Source organism: Adiantum capillus-veneris, chromosome 10 (assembly GCF_014529385.1).
Source record: "Adiantum capillus-veneris isolate H3 chromosome 10, ASM1452938v2, whole genome shotgun sequence".
Classification (NCBI taxonomy): Eukaryota; Viridiplantae; Streptophyta; class Polypodiopsida; order Polypodiales; family Pteridaceae; genus Adiantum; species Adiantum capillus-veneris.
In genome coordinates, this window is record NC_140940.1 from 78,374,221 (window position 1) to 78,396,424 (window position 22,204).

Sequence of the window (22,204 nt, forward strand, 5' to 3'; positions counted from 1 at the left end):
ATCTTTATTGGTCAATGTCTATATATTAGGGTTTGACATACGTCTGTTTTTTAAATGTATTTGTGTTTTTTAAGTATGTGTGCGTTATTGAAGTCCGTTTGCTTTATTTTACTTCGTTTGTCAAAGTCCTTTTGCGTTTTTGAAGTACACAAGTCACTTCTGAAGACTATTGCGTTTCTACAGTCCGTTTGCGATTTTTCTACTATTTGTTGCTAGCTCTAACAACCTCACATTCTCTAGCCATGCCCGATCTCTGTACACCTTGGTCTAAACGTGCACGGAGATCAGGACCACCGGGTAATAATCTCGTCTTTATTAGTCAATGCCTATATATTAGGGTTTGACATACGTCTTTTTTTAAATCTATTTGCATTTTTTAAGTCTATGTGCGCTATTGAAGTCCAATTGCATTATTTTACTTCGTTTGTCGAATTCCTTTTGCATTTTTGAAGTACACAAGTCACTTCTAAAGACTGTTGCATTTTTTAAGTTTGTTTGCGGTTTTTCTACTATTTTTCGCTAGCTCTAACAACCTCACATTCTCTAGCCATGCCCGATCCTCGCACACCTTGGTCTAGATGTTATGGAATGGATTCTGAGAAGCTGGACACTGACACTTATGGTCATGTGTGCGTGATGTAGCAGGTCAAGGTAGTTGAGTTGTGGGTAGGTGGCTAACAACAGATAGCAGGACATGGAATAATCCAATAAGAATTATGGTTTTTAGTAGTTAGTTCAATGAAGTCTTTATCCCCAAAGTGGAATGTAAATAGCCTCACTTATGAGCAGTCCCTTTTTAAAATTAATATAAATACATACCTAGAGGAAGCCATCTCACTCTAGGCATGGGGGGATGATTGTACTCAATGCTCTCTCTCTCTCTCTCTCTCTCTCTCTCTCTCTCTCTCTCTCTCTCTCTCTCTCTCTCTCTCTCTCTCTCTCTCTCTCTCTCTCTCTCTCTCTCTCTGTCTCTTCCAGATTGTGCATAGCTGTGATTATGTGGTGTACAATATTCCAGGTATGCGGATCTTTTGTGTTTATTGTTCGTAGAACGTTTTTTCCATGGTTTACAGGGCTCTCTGCGCTCCCGTCTGTAGCAGTGATATCAAATCCTTTCAGCAAGATAGCTCTTCGGGATCGTGCACAAAAGCTAAGTATGGTTACATAGTTCCATTTTTATTTTATCCACATTGTTTTGTTTAAATTCCTTCTTAATGTTGTATATTTCTTACGAATCCCGGGATATGTTCTTGGTAATACTTCCTCGATCTGTGCTGAGAGAGAGTGACATGCATAAGATAGTAAGAATGATAATAGTTTAAGAAAGCCTAACCATCCTTAATCTAGTAATTAGTTTCTATTAGCATCATCATAATTAATAGTGAGGTGCATATCAAGACGCATTCACTTATCCAAATAATATACTTAGATCGTGTATATATATATATATATATATATATATATATATATATGTGTGTGTGTGTGTGTGTGTGTGTGTGTGTGTGTGTGAGAGAGAGAGAGAGAGAGAATAAGGACTGGTAGGAATTGTCGTAGAACTTGAAGACGAAGAAAAACTTTGAGTTCGGCCGCTCGTTCTCTATCTCATTGTGGGACACGACCCCAAAGAGATGTACATTTTTTTATATTTATTTTTTTATTTCAATTGTCTGGCATCGTTTTTTGGCTACTCACCATTCTGACGTCCCCCCGTCTCTGGTCGAATTCCTCTCCTTGCGCAGTATTTTCCCTATCCCTGCCCCCTTCGAGCTCCTATGGCTTGGGGGTCTACGTCGTCGACCACCTCCTACGCGTACAACTTTTTCGAGGATCCACCTCCGCAGTTCGGTTGCGTACCCCGATTTACCAGCCCCTCTACTCTAGTTCCCCTTCCAACCTTTCCATTCATCGGAGCTTGTCCAATTCTTCGAGGTGCACATGCAATCCCTTCACACCCCAGTGGGCACACAATGTGGCCCTTCCAACTCCCAGCCATACCTCTTGCGAACTGGCGGCTCTCAACAATTGCATGGTTGCACCATAAAGTAACCCATTTCCACCCCCACACACATAATCCAACTTTCTCTCTCTCCTCTGCACCTCAACTGCGGTTGCGTATCGGTATTACTTCCCCTCTATCTCCCATTTCTAGTGGCCGTGCAACTACCACCCCTACCCCACTTTTTTGGCCCTCACATGCTGCGGCTCACAGCCACCCCTTCTAGTTGACTCCTAGCACCGCCCACCATGCCAACATGTCACGAGTACAAATCGATGGCCCCTATTGCGACACTCTCTACCTGCTCACCAACCAACACAACCACTACACTGAGGCATCTCTCCTTCTCGGAGTTGATAGCACTCTCCGGACTCTCTCCTCCTGTGCATTGCTGAGCTTCTATTGCTCCTGCCAAAGTAGCCGGCTGGTTTTGCTGGCTGGTTGCAGGCTGATGGGTGAAGATAGTGCCGCTTCATTGCGTGCTCTACCGAGCTCAGCTAGTAGGGTCTGTTCCACTATATTTATTTAACTTTCTCTATTCATATTCACAAGTCATCATGGGACCGTTCCTACAAGGAGGTGTAACACTTCTATGGATTTAAAGCTTCCCTTCTTCCACTTCACCACTATGGTCTCCTTCTCCCTCTCCTCCTCGGGCTATGCAACCATCGTCAATCTGGCTTCTTCTCCTTCTTCTTCAAACTCAGGCATCTCTTTGAAGCTCTGATGGATTACCCCTATTTCATCGCCGCTAATTGATGCAAATTGAAAATGCTCTCCATCCAAACTAATCACCACAAATTTAAGCAAAAGCAAGTTGCTTTGCAGCTACTTGCAGCAGAGGCAAATTCACCTTGCCTCGCATACGACTACGGTGTCGTGCATACCATCATGCACTTTTGACGTGCTACATCATGCCGATCGATGATTATCTTCTACTTAACCCACTCTCTACCGACCAACAAATCGAACTTCTTCAACAAGATGTCCAAGAGCTCCAACATCGACTTGCTGACCATGCAAAACGCGATCGCGACGCTGATCTCAACAACAAGATATTTTTCAAAATTCTCAAGGCCGCTTTTGAAAACCAAGACGATCGTAAAGAACAGAAAATCAGTCGTCGTGCCTTCACTTTCTCCCGTTATGATGGCCGCAAAATTGTTCTTTCTTGGCTTAGTCAATTTGATGATTACTTTGCTGACGAATCCTTCTCTTAGAAGGACAAAATCAAGTGTGCTACGAACCACATGACCAGTAAGGCTTCGCTTTGGTGGAACATCACCCACAGCAATGCACACCGCCCAGCCACTTGGCTCAAATTTCAAAGCCAAATCAAGCACAACTTACGCCCACCGCAATTCCACTTGCAAGCTCGACGTGCCTGGTCCGCTTCTCTTGGATAGAAGATTGAGACAGTGAGCCAGTACACTAACCACTTTTGGCAACGCCTCCTGCTCCTGCGCATGATGGAGGATGTTCCCGAAGATACACTCCAAATCAAGTATGAAGACGGACTTCAACATGGTATTCAAGCCAAGCTCCATTCTTTGAAGCCAGCCACTCTCTACGATGCGATTTCTTATGCATATGATGTTGAAAAGGAGATCAATTTGATCACACATATACTCCAAGTTAATCCACTGCGGCACCAACCACCTCCTTTCAACAATTTTTTGCGCTTCAACATTCATCGCAAGTATAACCCCAATAATTATGAGACACCACACACTCGCAATTTTTCACCTGCACGTGCTTTGACTGCTCCATGTCATACACCACATCCACGCACTGTCTTTAATTCTGGTCCACTACGCCCTACATTTGGGCCAACACCTCATAATTTTGTATCTCTACCGGCTGCACTCACCACTGCACCTCCCACAAACAATCACCCTCGCATAGTGTGTCATCGCTGCCACAGGATTGGCCATGTCATGGCCAATTGCCTTGTCAACCGCGAACGTCCCAATTAAGTGGCCCAACTTCATACTATTGACATGAATACAAAAATCTACAATGACTGGACTACAGATCCCTCACCTGCTGATCTCAACTTTGCCGATGCAGTAGGTACTCTTATTACTCTACACTCTTTGTTGCAAATGAATGCTTCTATACACGATACAATAGTTTCCCTTTTGCACAACAACAGCAACCCACATTATTTTATTTTTGAACCTCTTGCACACAAATGAGTCTTACCATGTGGCGAGCAAATATTTCCGAGCAAGGCAATTATCGAGCGAGCATTTTTTAAGAGAGAGATAGAGAAAAAGATAGAGATAAAGAGATAAAATTTTCTCTAATTTCTCTTGACCAAGCAATTGAAGGTATACTAGAAAGGTTTCTCTCTCCGCTTATTCCATTCCATACTATCTAAAGAAGATGTTATCTTCCATATTTACTAAGTTATATTCGGCTTGAATCTTTCATATAGCTACAACACAGACCCCAATGCTTTTCATAGTACAAAATTAGAGGTGAATTTCTTAAAGAAGCAAGTCTTTCTCCTTGGTATAATCCCAAGGCACCTTGTAGGTGTGTAGGTGTATTACATATGCTCGACAAGAGGGTATATTATAGATTCATACAAGTTACAAATTTACACTTACAAGTGGGTCATTTAAACTTGATTTTTAGAAAATGTTAAAGGTTTGTGAAGAAACAGGGCCGGGATACAAAATGTGTGAAGGGGGGCTTTTATTGGGCTTTAGTTGCAGAATGTCAAATATTACAAAAGAGAGAATGATGGATATCAAAGTAGACACAATGATGAAGATTATAGTAGACATGATCGGCATGAAATTGGCATGATGGAAAAATTTGCAAAAGAGATGGTAATGGAGATCATAGTAGACATGATCAATGCAATGATAGAGATCATCATAGTAGACATGATTAACATGAGACAAGGTATGAAGCCAAAGCGACCATGACAAAAAGGATGAATACAAAAGGGACTTTCAATGTTAAGACCAACAATGACGGAGGGAGAACCAACACGAGCTTGAGCACGAGGGTAAGTTGAAAGAAGAGGAACAACACACAAGTAGTGGCGATGGTAGACATGACAGCCAAAGTGATCACGAAAATCGGTACGATGGTAGAAGTTGCTAAAGAGCGGATGGTGGAGATAGCAGGAGAGATTATTGCACCATGATGGAGATCACAGTATGCATGATCAACCTAAGAGAAAGTATAAATCTAAAGAGATTATCAAAAAGAAAATTAATATAGAAGGGATGGTACCCACATGGATGGTGATCGATGGACTCTTAGACAACATGAAGACCACAACAATAGATACAATGGATATACTAGCAGTGATGATGATGATGCACATAGAGATCATTGTATCAAGACAAAGGAGCTTGAAATTGAGCTCAATGAGGATGAACCAAACTTCTTAAGAGGTCAAACAAGGTACTCCACGTATGTATCACCAATGAAAATCATAAGAAATTTTTATGGCTCTTTTGATACAGCTCCAATGACACATTCTACTTCAGCCAAAGAGAGGAGAGAGCGACGAGAGCAGTAGAAAACAACCCTGGCTAATTCTATCCCAAAGGATCTGATTTGTCTTTGGGAAGATCCCATGCGAGAAACAAGAGAGAATCATGAGAAGATTATTTATAGACTTAAAATAGAGAATGAGGCAGTGTAAACACACACAGTTAAGGCCCAAGATGATAGAGTGAGAACCAATAAGAGCTTGAGTATGAGCTTGAGATCATAAGGCTAAGTTGAAATTTGCTAACTCTTAGTTTCTCTATTGTTGCAAGGTTTGGACATTGAATAAACTGTAACCAAACAATCAAGGATACAACTACAATGCAAAATTTAGGTACAATTTATTTCCATCAGAACATACCATATTCAATGCTAGTTTGCATTATGGAACGATCATGGGATATAGTTTTGAAGGACGAGGACATGTGGCTCTATATTTTTTTGAATAAAAATTATGTGAGGACTTAGACTTGCACTCCACAATTATTTATGGGTTGAATTGAGCAAGTTCATAGTAAGTAATCATGGCACACCGCTTCTTTCTCGAGCCATCCAAACCGATAGAAATGGCTAGACACAGATTTTGGTGCATAGACAATGCTACTTAAGAGTTGAGTCACAACAGGACGAGTGGGTTTAGGTAGGGTTAAGTGGATGTACGTTTTGTACTAGGTCGCCCTCTCATGGTGATCAGAACTCATTGCAAATATAGAGGAAAATCTTTCTAGACTTTCTTTTTCTCATTGGCTCGTCTTCTTATATGAACGAGGAGAGACTGCTCAACAGAATTCTCTTTCAATTTTCAAGGCTAAGCTTTCGGCCTTTTTGTTTTTAGGCAAGACTTTCACCCCACTGTCCCCGAGTGCAACTCATCAGCTCTAATATCAATGCAAAGGGGTCAAGAACCTAAAAATCTTCAGCGCCCTGTAAAAGCTCAAATACTTCATCATAAACATTACGAATTTAAGGGTAATGCTTGTTTGATAAAGAATGCAACTCCACTCTTTTTGCTCCACTCTGCCGATTTTGGTAGAGTTGGAGATTGCTTTTGCTACCCCGTCGGATGCTGCGAGCAAACAATTTGCGTACACGAAGACTACTGGTTTAAATAAGAAAACTCCGAAATAGCTCATGTACGGCAGGAGTAGCACCCCCACCCATGCGAAACTGCTCCATGGAGTCACCCTTCTCGCACAGTGTGTTGCGGTTCTTCGTCTTCATCAGCTTCTGTCGTCGCCGTTGCAGTTCTCCATGGCCATTGGCTTCTGCAGTCTCGTTTTCTTTTCACCAACGGTATCTTCCAATTATTCGGTGATTTTCCCGTTTTCCCCCTACTTGCTCATGTCTTTAGATTTTAAAATCTTTAGACCTTGTGCAATGTCAAGTTCACTTTGTAGAGCAGTGGTTTGTCCTTTTCTGGCTAATCATTTAAAAGCTACTTCTTTTCAAGCAATATTCTAGAGAGAAAATTTCCATTTCTTGCATGGCCCTCCAAAAAAGCTCGAAAATCTCCTTCTACCTTGAAGGCTTTTGTGTACATAATATAATTTGAACCTTTTAGATTACAAATTATTAATTTGTACCGTTTATATTACAAATTCCTAATTAATAAACAGCAAAGTACTGTTGAACATGCAAACAGGATGGACGGTTGGGAATTCCAACTGGCATATTTCTTGGATTGACTGAATGAGGACATGCTTACCAACTAAATCCAAAGGTAGTCGACTCTGTTAATGGGGATTGTAGAAATGTAGTGCGCTCATTGATTAACTTAAGTTGCTAATGGACGTAAGTGTGTACGGTCAAAAGCAGTGTTTTCTAGTTGGCCTCAACCACTTCCACTTATAGAGGACCATTTGCATGCAGGGAAAGTGGAAGCGTGAAGTGGCAAAGGGGGTCATGATGAGGAGCCATATTGACGGATGGAGTGGTCAAGGCAATATTGCCAGGAGACGAGAGAGCCATGAAGATAACCAAGGTTTACACGTTTGTGCATCAGAGAAACTCCACGTGCAGAAGAGGTATAGTAGAACGCACTAAAATTAGCCTTCTGCCGACCACGGGCTTGACGAATAAAGGGGAGCTGCTACCATTAAAGCTCTAGATTGAGCACAAAGCTTTAACATTTCAGCATCAACGATTTAGCAGTATGATGAAGCGCGCAGCTGACCTCGCCATTGCAGCTTGCTGCTGTGTGGCTGTTTGCACAATGTTATTGCTGCAGCAGAAAATCCAGTTGTGGTGTTGGCAAAGTACTGCAATGCAAGGGGGATGATCCCACAAGGAAGCCATTTCTGGAGCCACTTGGGGTATCTACTGTATCTACTGGGCGAAAACACGCCTAATACGCCCTATTACTCCTTCAAGACGCACGTGGGAGGCGGTGACGCCCCGGCCTTCGATGAGGCCTAGCTACAAAGGTTCATGCTTCACCGTACAGGGGCATCGTGCTCGCCCTAGCAATGCCAGGCCTGTCTCCGCTACCTCTCCTCCGACATCTGCCGTATCAGCAACAGCGCGCTTGGCGCCCGCGTCTAGTACCCCAACTACTGGATCCACTACAATGACATACTTGTTTGGTGAAGAAAGCAACTGCTTGTAGCCATCCGCGCCAGCGCAGATGGCTAGAGGCAGGTTTCATTTGGACGCATTCAGCATCTGTGACACTCAGTGACCACAACAATACTCCAGCTGCCAAGTGCTTAATATGGATGCTTATTAAATTGTTGGTGAAGAAAGAAACTGCCTGTAGCTGCATTGGGGGGACGTGCCGCATGGAAATCACTCTATCATTCAGCCGCATTGGGGGGACGTGCAGGGGCGAAGGCTAAGGCTAAGGGTTGCGAGGGCGGCCCTGTGGGGGGTATTAATGCCTGAATTCTGTCCCTTGTCCAAGCCGAAGCAGCAACAGTCAGAGCAGCAGCCGTCAAACCAAAAGTGGTCGAAGCATAGCTGCAACACCCGTTTGGTAGACGAAGCACCCTAAGCCCTCTGCAGCACCCGTTTGATAGACGAAGAAAGCAGCAGGAGACGGAGCTGCACTGAGGAGGCTGAGGTAGAGTCTCTCTCTCTCTTTTGGTGGACAAAAATTTGTTTAAACCCAATGCAAATTAAGAAATATAAAAAAGGTCCCCAATCAGAGCGACATTGGGAGGTAGAGAGGCGTTGGCAGCCATCTCTCTGCTCATTACAAGAGCCACATATATGCCGGGTAACTACTCCAATTTACTCTTCAGCACAAGAGTCGGATCCTGCATCAGCACCACCAACTCGATTGTGTTTCTTTGCGTATCTCTGATTCCATAGAAACTTAGGGTCCATCCCCTTCCTTGAAGTGTACTTGTGCTTCTTGGCCTTCTTGATTCCATTCTTGTGCGCTTTGTAAGACTCATTGTGGGCGGTGTGGTTCTTCGACTTGGCCATAGCTACTCTGTGGAGTTCGAAACCACCTTGCCCTCTCCCTCTCTCTCTCTCTCTCTCTCTCTCTCTCTCTCTCTCTCTCTCTCTCTCTCTCTCTCCGAACTGTCGCGACCCCACAGCATCTCGGTACCTGTGTTGACCCTAGACAGCATCTCGATACTGCACAAATCGCCTCCCCCGACCTCGGACAGTAGCTCAAAACATAGCTTTGTAGCTGTGTATTGCGCCAGGGGTCAAAAAATTCAAAGCGACCAAGTGATTAAATTCGGACGCATTGGGTATTTGTGTGATGCTTCTTAAATTTCTTCGAACTTCAGACACGGCCTCGTGAGAGAGAGAGAGAGAGAGAGAGAGAGAGAGAGAGAGAGAGAGAGATGAGCATCTTTGTCTTCTTGCAGTCGAATGTCTGCAACACTTCATGTTGATTTCAGATCTTTGCAGCACTTCAAATTGATTACAAACGTTTGTTGGTCTTGAATAGAAGCTCCTAAACCTCCCTAACCGGTAGGCTCGCTACAAGTTTGTCAGCTTTGAGGAAGACGAAGGCTTATTGATCCAAGAAGGAGTAGCATAATTAGCCAAAGAATGTTGAGCGAGTGGCAGCAGGTGCACTTGCAGCTTCCATCATGCTATTGCCCATGCTATGCTTGATTGACAATTAGCAATGAGGGTATTGGACCTCTTGGTGTGAGCAATCCTCTACTTGTCTGGATTTTTCTCGGCGTAGCAACTCTCATCTGGGTATGTTCTTATATGCGTAACCGTCGCCTGCAAAGGGGAAAAGAAGGTCATGGACCTGCATGAATTTGGTGTTGACTACCATCAGCACATTCGCAATGGTCTGAAGACCTTCTAGTGCTACGCTGAAGCAGATCGACAGCAGCGCTGTCTGAAGATACAGAGTTTGACATCGTTCATTTTTTCTTCTTCTTTTTTTTCATCCTTTCACACTCAATTAACCGTTTTAGGTCTTTGGTCTTTTTTTCCTTCAATCAAGAGGGCTTTCACACCTATAAAGACTGCAATCTCAAGTGAAATCTCCATCATCAATTGCATTTCAAAACATTGTATTAAGACACAGTGGTAAACGCTATCGAGTGTTGAAAAATCGACAAATTTGAAGTCTGTAGCAATTGCAACGGCGGACAGTAAGTGTAAGGAGGCCAAGGCTAAATGACAAGCATTTCAAACACTCTCTCACTGAAGGATGATCTGCCCTCGCATTGTAACCAAAGTTGTGAAATGTGCTTCTAAAATATTTGCTTCAATTTTTCTAACCTTTATGTTTTTTTTGAAGAGAGAGAGAGAGAGAGAGAGAGAGAGAGAGAGAGAGAGAAGAAGAAGAAGAAGAAGAAGAAGAAGAGAATTTTAACGTTGTAGAAAATATCCCAAGAGACCTTAAAGATCTATCTGACGAGGAGAGTTGAGCTCAAGACCTGTTGTATAAGAGGGAAATGGCATAACCAATCCACCACACTTGGGTGATAGAAAGGTTATATCATTTTCCTCTTTGTATAAGCACGCACACACACACACACACACACCAGAGAGAGAGAGAGAGAGAGAGAGAGAGAGAGAGAGAGAGAAATGTCTAAATGTATTGCAATTTTTCCTACAATAATCTACTATTGTTTTCCACATAAGTACAAGGTGTGCGCACTGTCTACCTAGCGAACATAAATATCTATTCGGATGATTCAACAGCAAGGGATCCTTGAATATTGAGTGGATAGTGGTATCTCCATTTATGTAAATGAAACCCATGTCTTTTATTTGACCTTGAAGGGATTGTCTTCAAGGTGGGCCGCTTCGGGTTAAAGAGCCAGTAGAGTTACGACCACTAGTGCTATGACGGATCACATTCCACTTATTGGATAATTTGGGACCAATAGTAGCATGGAGAAGTGGAAGTTGAATGGTTAGATCGTTTGAAATAGAGACACCTTACTCGTATGGCATGGTTTCAAGCCTTTGTGGATGCACCTTACTCTTTTGAGCCCTAAAGGGTAGTTCTCCTTGGCCCCCAATGTTTATACACCCGATTCCAAACATCGTACCATAATTATCGAATCCAAAATCCGACAAACTCACAAATTATTTTCATGAAACCTCATGGAAAGACGGATGCAATGAGATAGCTACTCTGGACTCAAAATTGAGCTCGAAGGAAGGAGATTGAAGCTCCCAAAGTTAAGCCTTCTGCTACTAGCCCCTTTACCCTACAACGTGATGATTTCAAATCTTCAAAGATATGCATGTACGGATTTTTTTAATAAAAATGTCAGTAAATGAATCACATTCATGCCTTAAAATTTTCCTTGTTGTGGGTTGCTTAAGGTGCTTGGATTGGACTCTCAAGCTCATGGATTTTTATATCATCCTCTTTAACAAAGGTTGACTTGTTGGAAGGACTAGAAAATGTAAGGATGAATATGCAATTGTAGCATTGCACATGGGGGAGGGATTTGCATGGAAATAGAGTTGTGTCTCGTTGTATTGAGTAGACGTTGCTTTTGATCTACATATATTTATACAGTGGGTCATCTATTTTGGCATATACTTATTGATATGCATGGATGTTTTGTATCAATCCAAAGAACATCGTCGTGGTAGGTGTATTCTCCCAAAAAAAAATATTCTTAGTTTGCTATCAAGCATGGCACATTGTTAATGACTAATTTTTTCCTTATAGTGTCTTTTTATCAATGTGTGAGACAAGTTTTGCATATGTTGGTAGGGAAAAACATGTGCTTACTGTAATTTTAGTTAAACTGCAAGTTTAACAACAAACACAAAACTTTGATGCTTTCTATAGGTTTGGAATGTGCTTTTGCAAGGCTATGTCTCTCTCCTCTTTATGGTATGCTGAGACACTTTGCTAGATTTTGCTCGGTCTTGCATTAGCTCGGAAAATTTTGCTTGGGATTTGGGATTCCTCCACACAAATTACATTTAACTAAAATCAAGTCACCCTTTAAAGTGAAGAGTGCATTCCAAGGTACACGGTTTAATGGTATTTACATGGTTAATGATGTTGAAATCACTTTAGGTGGATACACCCAAAAGTGTAATTTTCTAGTTGCACCATTGGAATCCACCAACATAATTTTAGGTATGCCTTTTTGTCATGATCATAACCCCAACATTGACTACATGACGCACATGATGTACTTCACTTTTCAAGGTCAACACATCTATCTCACGGGCAACCCCAAACTTGAGACGCACCCACTCCTTTCCCACACTCAAGTTAAACGTGCACTTAGGAAAGAAATCAAAGCGTATATGGTATAAGTCACACAGGTTGAGGAAGAGTAGTAGCCCCCTCTCTCTCCTCAACAGTAACAATTTTTGCATGCATATAATGATTGTTTTGCTCACGATTACCCACTTCACTTACCTCCTTCTCGAGGCGACATAGATCACACAATAGAAATCACTTCTGGCAGTCAACCAACGCAATGTGCACCATATCGTCACAGCCCCATGCACCAACATGAAATCCAATGCCAAGTCTCCGACCTCCTAGAAAAAGGCCTTATTAGACCTAGCTCTTCTCCTTTTGGTGCTCCCCTCCTACTTGTCCAAAAAAAAGATAAAACATTTAGGATGTGCATAGACTATAGGGCTCTCAACAAGGTCACTGTGAAGAATTGCTACCCTATTCTCCGCGTAGATGACCTCCTTGATAAGTTAAATGGTGCCTCTATGTTTAGCAAGATAGACCTCAAGTCCGAGTATCATCAAATTTGTATGCACTCAAATGATATTTTTAAAACCACATTTCACACACAATTCGGGCACTATGAATTTATTGTACTTCTCTTTGGTTTCACAAATGCACCAACAACATTCTCTCGCATGATGAACAAAATATTTTTGGAGCACCATCATTTTGTTATTGTCTTTTTTTATGATATTTTGATTTTTAGTAAATCACAAACTGAACATGAACAACATTTGCAAATTGTCTTTGCGCTTTTACGTGACCATGGTCTCTATGCTAACCCTAATAAGAGTCACTTATTTCAAACAACAATAAAGTACTTAGGTCACATCGTCTCTAGTGACGGTATTCACCCCGACCCCAAGAAGATAGAGACCGTCCAAAATTGGCCAATCCCCAAGATTGTACACGAAGTTCAACCATTTCTAGGTTTCTCTAATTTTTTCCGTAAATTTGTAAAGAATTACTCTCACAACGCACTCCCTCTCACCTTTGTCACACATAAGCTTACCCCTTTCTCCTGGGGCGAAAGTCAACAAAAATCATTCGACACACTCAAGTATTTTCTCACACATGCACCTGTTTTGCAATTGCCTGATTTTACACAACCTTTCTTTGTTGTAATCACTGATGCTCGTGGATTTCGAATAGGCGTCGTGTTAATGCAAAATGACCACCCCATTGCATATGAAAGTAAGAACCTTAAACCTAGTGAATCCAACTAGTGTCTATGATAAGGAACTCCTCACAATAGTTCATGCATTAGATATCTGGAAACATTATCTTATGGGCTCCAACGTTCTCATTAAAACTGACCTACATGATATCAAGAACCTTCTCTCTCAATCTACTATCTCCGATAGACACATTAAATGGGCCAATTTTATTCAAAATTTTCACCCAATGATACAGTACCAACCTAGCAAATCCAATGTCATAGCTGACGCCCTCAATCGTAGGCCAGTAGATGATGCACCACCCTCTCACCTTCACTCTTACACATTTGTTCACATTCACGCGGTGTATCTTAATTATCTATATGTTGCTAAAATTCAATCTTTTGATGCTATGATTCCTGCTTATGAAATATATATAGAATTTTCACATGCCTGGTCTGATTTGGTTGCCACTAATTACTTGCATGCCGGTGATTATTCTTTTGCAGATGGTTTTGTCTTTTATCGTCAAAAACTTTGTGTCACTGCACACTTTAGAGAACTTGCTATTCACAAAATGCATGCACCAAAGTATATGGGTCACCGTGGTATTCAAAGCACTCTATCTTCTTGCACTGACTATTTCTTTTGGCTTGACATGAAGCATGATGTTGCACAATTTGTCTCACATTGCGTTGTTTGTTAACGTGTCAAGCGACACCATGGTAAAACTCATGGACTTCTTATGCCCCTGCCTATTCCAAAGGGCCCTTAGGAAGATTTCCATGGATTTTATCACAGGTTTTCCACCCACCTCTTCGCACAACGATATGATATGGACTGTCGTAGGTAGTTTTAGCAAGCAAGCATATTTTATTCCCTGAAAAAAGAATCTGACTGCACCTCAAGCTGCAAAAATGTTTTAAATCGCATTTTTCCTCACCATGGTTTTCCTAAAGTATTAATTTCTAATCGTGATGGTCGATTTTGCAATCATTTATGGTATGTACTGTGCACTAATCTAGGCTCCAAAATGGACTTCACATCTGCTTTCCACCACCCTGAAAGTAATGGCCACACTGAAGCTACCAATAGTACTATCCTTGACCTCCTTAGGGCCTACACAATAGACAATGCAACAAATTGGGACCAACACCTTCCTCTCCTCCAATTTTCTTACAACAACACTCCCCACTATGCCACTAACAAAGCTCCCTTTGAGATTGTATATGGTAAGAAAATGCTTGTCCCTATGACCACCATCACTAGTGATGTTCTTGCGGCCAACACCCTTGTACAAGATAACGTTCCATTTTGCAAGAAGTCGCCATAGCTACCCAAAAGGCCCAAGCAGGCTACACCGCAAAAGCATAAGTTCATTGAGTTCACTTAAAATGATTATGTTTGGTTGCGTATTGAAAAGCGTCGTTTGAAGAACATTGTAAAGCAAGGTCAAGTTAGCCCCTAGATTTTATGGTCCCTTCAAGATCATCGAAATCATTAACCCAATGCATACAGGCTTGACATTCCACATCACTGGCGCAACCACAACTTTTTTCATGTTAGTTTGTTGCACAAATTTAAAGGTACCCCACCTATTGCACCTGTTTTTGAGAACCCACCCTTCCTCGAAGATGATGAATAATTATTACTTCCAGAATCAATTATTGATCATGATTTTACTACTACACGCACCGGTACACAATATCATAGATATTTTGTTAAATATAAGAATCACTCTGTCGAAGAATGTCAATGGCTTCGTGCAGCGACTTTAAGTCCCATGTACCAGCACTTGATTTATGCATACCACAATCACAGTACCGTATTTAGGCTTGACGAGGCATCTTTAGGCAATGCATAGCATCAACTTTGGTGGAATGGTTTGACTGTCACTAAATGGAATGGAATACAATGACTGTACTTGATTGGTACGTTGGTTGGTTTTTATGGAATTGATTCAAACACACGTTAGAGCTCCTACGCCTTTGATAAGCAGGTCTCTCCATTAAGCAAGTGATCTGGAAATTATTGTTGTTATCTACATGTGTGTTAAAGTTCCTCCACCTAGTGAGGCAGGACTCTTCGTGATATTTACATGTGGAACTGGTCCACCACATATTACTTTGCTACTGTTATGAACAACTGCAGTTAGTTGCTTTTGTTACCCCGAGGTATGTTATGGAATGGATTCTGAGAAGTTGGACACTAACACTTATGGTCATGTGTGCGTGATGTAGCAGGTCAAGGTAGTTGAGTCGTGGGCAGGTGACTGACAACAGATAGTAGGACATGGAATAATCCAATAAGAATTAGGGTTTTTAGTTAATTCAATAAAGTCTTTATCCTCAAAGTGGAATGTAAATAGGCTCATTTATGAGACGTCCCTTTTTGAATTTAATATAAATACATGCCTAGAGGAAGCCAGCTCACTCTAGGCATGGGAGGATGATTATACCCAATGCTCTTCTCTCTCTCTCTCTCTCTCTCTCTCTCTCTCTACAATATTCTAGGTATGCGAATCTTTTGTGTTTATTGTTTGTAGAATGTTAATTTCCATGTTTTGCAGGGCTCTCTGCGCTCCCGTCTGTTGCACTAGAGGTGCACGGAGATCAAGACCACCGAGTAATAATCTTGTCTTTATTGGTCAATGCCTATATATTAGGGTTTGACATTAGTCTTTTTTGAAATTTGTTTGCGTTTTTTAAGTTTGTGTGGGCTATTGAAGTTCGATTGCGTTATTTTACTTCGTTTGTCAAAGTCCATTTGCGTTTTTGAAATAGACTGCTGTGTTTCTGAAGTCTATTTGCGATTTTTCTACCAAGTTTCTCGACCAAGTTCAACTTTGATAATCAAAAGGTGCCTATACCAAAACAACTCAAAATTGAAGGGTGTGATTGGATTCTGATTGAGATCGCCGCAAGCTCTATCTTGTCCAATGCTAAGCTAGACCAACCAGGCGAGCGCGTGCTCCGCGTCAACCGTGTGCATCTTTCTTGTTATTAAGAAAACACACGACCATGCCTTGCCCCTTCCTTGTCGACCTGCTTGCTGTCGTTGACGTGCTCACTGACTGTGCAAGCCCTTACCACGTCCTCCCTCGTTCACCCTGTGCTGCTAACTAAGCCTGGCTTGCACTTTTGTCCCCTTTTTGCCTCAGAACCCTTCCCTTTTTCTTCAATACGCCAAAGGGGGCATCTACTGAAGATTCTCACCAAAAGAGATTTACCAAAATCGATACCACATACTCCAATAGTTAAAAGGTTCACCTAATGGCTTCAAAACAAAAATATTCACTACATAAGTAGTGCAAGGACACTACGAAACGCTTATGTAGTGCAATGGCATTAAGAAAATGCTAAAGGAAAAAAAAGAAAAACACAAATGTATATGATGTGCACTCCACCATCTCTTTTATATGGAGATGAAATGTCCTTTGACTTTTCATTTACATGGGGCTTTTCATTTTCTATACTCACCTTCACTTATGCATTTGAAATGTTTTGAGAAATTTCCGAGATTGGGGAGACCTAATCCTACTACCATACCTATTTGGTAGGTTCTCAACTTATTACGATGAAACCTCCAAAGATTCCTCCTCAGTGTTAAGTGCTCCACGTTTCTCAGCCACAACAGAGGTTTTGAACTTGGGTAGAGGCGACGAAGATCTTACCTCCGCTACTTTATACCACAAGGTCCATTGCGGTCATATGCTGTGACCACATTATTTACAAAAGCACACTATGATGGCTACTTTCCCCTCATCCTGCTTGCGCGGCCCCCGCGTCTCTGTCCTCTTCGCCTCCTGCTTGTGCGACCCTCAGCGCCTCTAATCAACCTCTTCCGCCTCCTGCTTGCATGGTCTTTGGCCCCTCTCGCCTTCTGCTTCCACGCGCCTCTGCACCCCATCCCTGCATCATTTGAGATTCCCCTTGTTTATTGAATTTACCCCAGCCGATACCCCCTGCTCCTTTGATGGTGTAAAATCTAGAGACTTGTGGCAAGAGGGATAAAAAAGGTGAAAAGAGCTCAGCATACTCCGCTGAACCAGAAAATGCAGAAAATACCGGCTGCAAGATGGTTAAATTGTGCGGTAGTAGTTTTCCACCTCCACGTTGGTCCCACCTCAGAAAATACTCAACAGTGATCACCGTGAGAGTGTATGAACGGCCGTGGGAAAGTCCCTGAGACATGTTTTGGACGAAGGCTAACGGCTCGATTGGATACTTCCACCCAATGTTCAAGAGCGCGGGAATACAAAATTGGAATTTGGAATGCAGCAAAAGCTATTGTAATCAAGGACACATACAGCTGAATTCTCCTCCAAGCAGAGGCAAGGTATCATCTTGCGCATCCCTCTCGCTCCGCGCACACACACAGGTGTCCACACACACGCAGACACTCGTGCATATGCACACACCAGTTTTACTCGTCGACTCTCGGACCATCAAACTGGGTTTTTCGTCTCCATTGTCCCAGATCCTGGCTAGGGCAGATTTCCAACAACAAGCAGTGTGATTGAACTTATCAGGCTTCATCGTGAATATCTTGGACATGTGCAGAGCAAGTGGTTGATGCACATCAGAACCTTTTGAAGGTCTTCAACAGGAACGTCCCTGCTTGCATACAAGGACAGGGCCTTAAACAGGAACTTCCTTGCTTGCATATAAGGAATGCATTGTTTACATTTCAGCTCTTGCACCGAAGGCAGTTACCTCTCAATTGTCAACAGACCTTGAAAGGAGATATCATCATTACATTTTTTGGCTGTTTTACCACAGGGAGAGTTACAAAAGGCTGAAACATACGTCATGCCGCTACGTCTCTTCTCTCGCAGCTCGCCAAAAACAGCAGTTAGCGATCATGCAGACGCTTCAAGCAGAGAGCTTCCGAGGGCCCCATTGCTCCCTTTACAAGAAGCATCTTGGAACAGTCTTTCAAATGATGGCAGGACAGATCTTCTCAATACACCACGTAGTGTGGTGAAATGGCTATCTTCATCACCTTTACCAGACCCGCCATTCTTTGAATCCCAGGAAAACCTAGCTAGCATTGCTGCTGATAAAAATCTATCATTTTTGCCTACAAATAGCAAAGTAAAGCCTACTGGGAAGGATGGACGGCTGAAAAATTTCAGTGCTACTGATCTAGAGAGCGGGTCTGCTTCTTTGCGGTCCTCATCATCTTCTAGTGGGATGCAAGATGCTTTCTGTAAAAACCCTACCACTGAACAGAAGAGCCTTGATGCCACTCCAAGTGGATCTACTCTTGAAACAGATTTCACAACAAATGGGGGAATGCAGGTGGCTCGATCATTGAGATATGGCCAGTCTACAGGATCAGGAGCTGAAAGTATCTCTCATTCTAACGCCCTTAATCCGAATTTGCTGAACTTATCTTCAAATTTTTGTGCCCAACCGCAGTTTGAGATAGAGGAAGACCCAAATTTTTGGAAGGACCACAATGTGCAGGCATGCTGAGCGTTCCCTTTACCTCAAGAAAGCAATTGCAGTTCTCTCCTTTCCTGATGTATTCTCTCCCTTGATGCAGGTTGTTATTCGCCTTCGCCCTTTGAGCAGCTCAGAGCTTGTAACTCAGGGTCAGAGTCGATGTGTGCGACAAGACAATGCTCATGCAATCACCTGGACAGGGCATCCAGAGTCACGTTTCACATTTGATCTCGTAGCATGTGAGACAATAACACAGGTACCCTAGGCAATAGCTTTTGTTTTGGTAAGTAATTGCTACTTAGGTTTGGACTGGTGAATTCTGTTAATAAGTTGGTTACAGAGTATGCAATATATGCGGAATAGAGCCATGATCAAAAGTGATAGCTAGAGTTTGTTTATGCAACATGCTCATGAGCAACCTAACATACGCTTGTCTAACATGAAGAGTGAGTGGTACTATACCCTAAACATTCCCAATGAGCCGCTCCTTTTGCTATGGATTAACGTGAAAGACTTCGTTCTAGTTTTATTGGTAGAAAAGCGCACATCTTAATGCAACAGAAATAAAGTAAATTGGATTGCTATTTGACCTCCAATTTGTTGCCAATTAGGTAGTGAAGCCTGTTGCCTTTAAGTGAATCTCTTTTTTGTTCTCCGTCACAATTTTGGTATGTGGCTCTCGATTTTTTTCCCCCCTAAGCGCTCTTTTTTTTATTATTTCTCTTGCTCTTCTTATGATTTGTGAGTTGTGTGTTTTTGTCCATATGCTTGTAGGCATAGTATGGACTTGGGGGGCAAGGGGTGCTTGACATGATCTCAGGGTAAAACCAAGGAGTGCTTGTAAGTGTAAAACATATTCTTAGGGCCCTCATGACTCAAGAGAGCTTAATATCACATTAGTAGAAAAATTATCATATGCATACATGTGTAAGTGATTTAGCTCTATGCCTTTGAAGTAGGGGTGGGCTCTTGAAATTTTGATAACAACTTTCCCTTCTTGATAGATTGATTGCCCACTTTCCTTGTTTCCTTGCATCTCTGATTTTAGCCAACTCCTTGGCCGTGTTCTTTAGTTACTGATGCTCCTTGTAATGATCTAGTGTGCTTCATCAGCTTGATCTTCTGATATAGTCCATAGTAGCAAACTTTAACTTGCTTCCTTTAACTTGCCTCCCAACAATCTTCTGGTAACCCACTAGTTAAGACATACTTTTCTAGGCTCTTTGCCCTTTCAATCTCTTTCAACATTAGCAAAAAGTCTTAAGCAAAAGTGTTAGGATTTACCTTTGAAATATTACTTTCATGCTTTGCTTTGTCAAGATTCTCCTCATGATTGTGTTGCCATACGGTGTTTGTTCTTTAGTTGGAGGGTTGTCAATTCGTTTGATACCCTTTCTATGTTCCTTGTAGTGATCGCATCTGCTTCATTAGTTTCAAGGAAACCCCGTTTCGGGGCCTATCACATCAGAAACCTCATTTCCAAAGTCCCTTGTTTGAAGTTTCTCCTTTCTATTTTGGCATTTCTTCATGAAGTTCCAAACATTGTATACAAAATATACGTAAAAAAGTCGTTTCTAAACCGTTCTAAGGAAAAGAACAAGCCGTTTCCGTGTTTGATAGTCTTGCTGATCTCGTTCCCGATTCCCGTTCCTTGTGACTATGTCCCTCATAGTTCATAGAGTGGCAAACTTTGGCTTGCTTCTCTATAACCTACAATATGAATTGGGTCACCAAGATACACGAAACACGCAACTGGTCTTAGTCTTTCTTTGTATATGTCTACATCAAAAAAATAACCTTCAATTTGTTTATTTGGCAAAGTGCCTATCGACCAATCTTTTGGTAATCCACCAATTCTAACATACTTTTCCAGGCTCTTTGCCCTTCCGTTCTCTTTCAATAGTGACAAAATGTCTTTAACAAAAGTGTCAGTGTTTACCTTTGGAATCTCTGTCATGCTGTGGTGTGGAGAGAGCAGCACAATGTTGATCAAACACAGATACAAAAACAGGTAGGCAAGCAAGGGCAGACAACTTATCCTTGTTTACAAATGGGTAGTGACGTAGAGGTTGGCCGAGGCAGAGTAGCCCCTAGACAAACCTCCTGAGGAGAGGTTATTGGATTAGGTCAAGAGGATGTCCCAAAGGAGCTCGATAGATACATGGAATATGAGGATCAACAATCGGTGAGCTCAGGATCAGCATGATGTGTCCCAGGATAGGCTAGTTGGAACAACGATTGGATTCTTTAGAGATCTAGTCATAGGTGCCTCTTATAGGAGTCACTTTTGGGGGTGAGCAAGAGAGTGAGTCTCCTCAATTTGCAGAGAAGTTTGACCATTGAGCAGGTTTTGCATCACCAATAGGTGTCCCGGTATCAAAGATTTTTCCTACCTAGTTCTTTGCGTGTGGTCCATGGAGATTTCCAAATTTCTCGTTGAGGAGCGGGCCACTAGATGTGGACATGTTGTTCCTGTAGATGTCAGGAGGACGTCAGATTTTCCTCGGTCTAGAGAATGCACCCATGATGAGATTTACTTCTGGACGAGGGAGGCTATCTATGATATGATTCAGGAGTAAATGATGGCCGATGCTAGCTATACAATTTTTAGATTTGTTTGAGTCTCAGTTTAGCTATGCCCGGGGAAGTTGGTTTCGTTAGAGAGATGTGCATGTTGGTACCTTCCCTTGGCTTTTGTGGTCGACGACAAATAGGTCCCTTCTGCCTCTCTTATAGTATGGTTGTGCTGTCGATCTGCATCCTTTTCTTAGGATACGACATCCAGATATGTTAGCGTGGATGTGGGTGATTTTGGAGCCACAACCTAGTGGTTATACCGTTCCTTGGCTTCCATGAGCTGTAATAGGAGGTTTCTTATAGTGAATATTTTATATCAATCAAGTAGCTAGCAGTGGACAAATTGGTTTTGCTACATCGCCAGAGGCAAACAAAGCTTTTGGCAGATTTGTGTAGGCCTCCCACAACTATAGAGCTTCTGCACAACTTCTTGATTAGAGTATCTTATATCTTGATGTATCTTGTGATTTGTGTAGGAATTTTCCCCATGATTTCATTGTATCTCTGAGGGTTTTTCCCGTACTACTTGTAAATCCTAGACAACATTCCTTGTGTGCTGCATTTTAGCCCTTAGGCTCGGAGATCCAAGCATCCACCGCAAGATTCCATCAACATCTCAGCATCTAGGACCACTGTATTAGCATTTGTGCAAAACAAATACCTCTCTAGCAATGGAGAGAGGGGAGCCCTTGGAGGGGGGTTTGGGACCCCATGCAATGTAAGTCTTCTTTCTCTCTCTATCACTCAGAGGACATTCACTCACATTATCATTCTCTCTTCTCTCCCTAGTCTATTGCACATTTCTCTCATGAAATAAAAGGAACTCTCTCATGTAGCAAAAGGAACCTTAAGTACGTAC

At 42.1% G+C, this 22,204-nt stretch overlaps 1 protein-coding gene across 2 annotated transcripts in view; it reads left to right on the plus strand.

The window, feature by feature from the left end:
* Positions 1 to 2,365: 2,365 nt before the first annotated feature.
* Positions 2,366 to 22,204, plus strand: part of LOC147449113 (kinesin-like protein KIN-12E) — an 81,982-nt gene continuing 62,143 nt past the window's right edge. The window contains exons 1-2 of one of the 2 annotated variants that reach the window (XM_086521685.1): positions 17,333 to 18,789; positions 18,869 to 19,024. In XM_086521685.1, the coding sequence (XP_086377811.1) occupies positions 18,130 to 18,789; positions 18,869 to 19,024 (816 nt within the window). In that variant the 5' untranslated portion in view covers positions 17,333 to 18,129. Of the gene's footprint in view, positions 4,070 to 17,332; positions 18,790 to 18,868; positions 19,025 to 22,204 lie in introns of those variants that run through there. The other variant, XM_086521686.1, reaches the window with a different exon arrangement.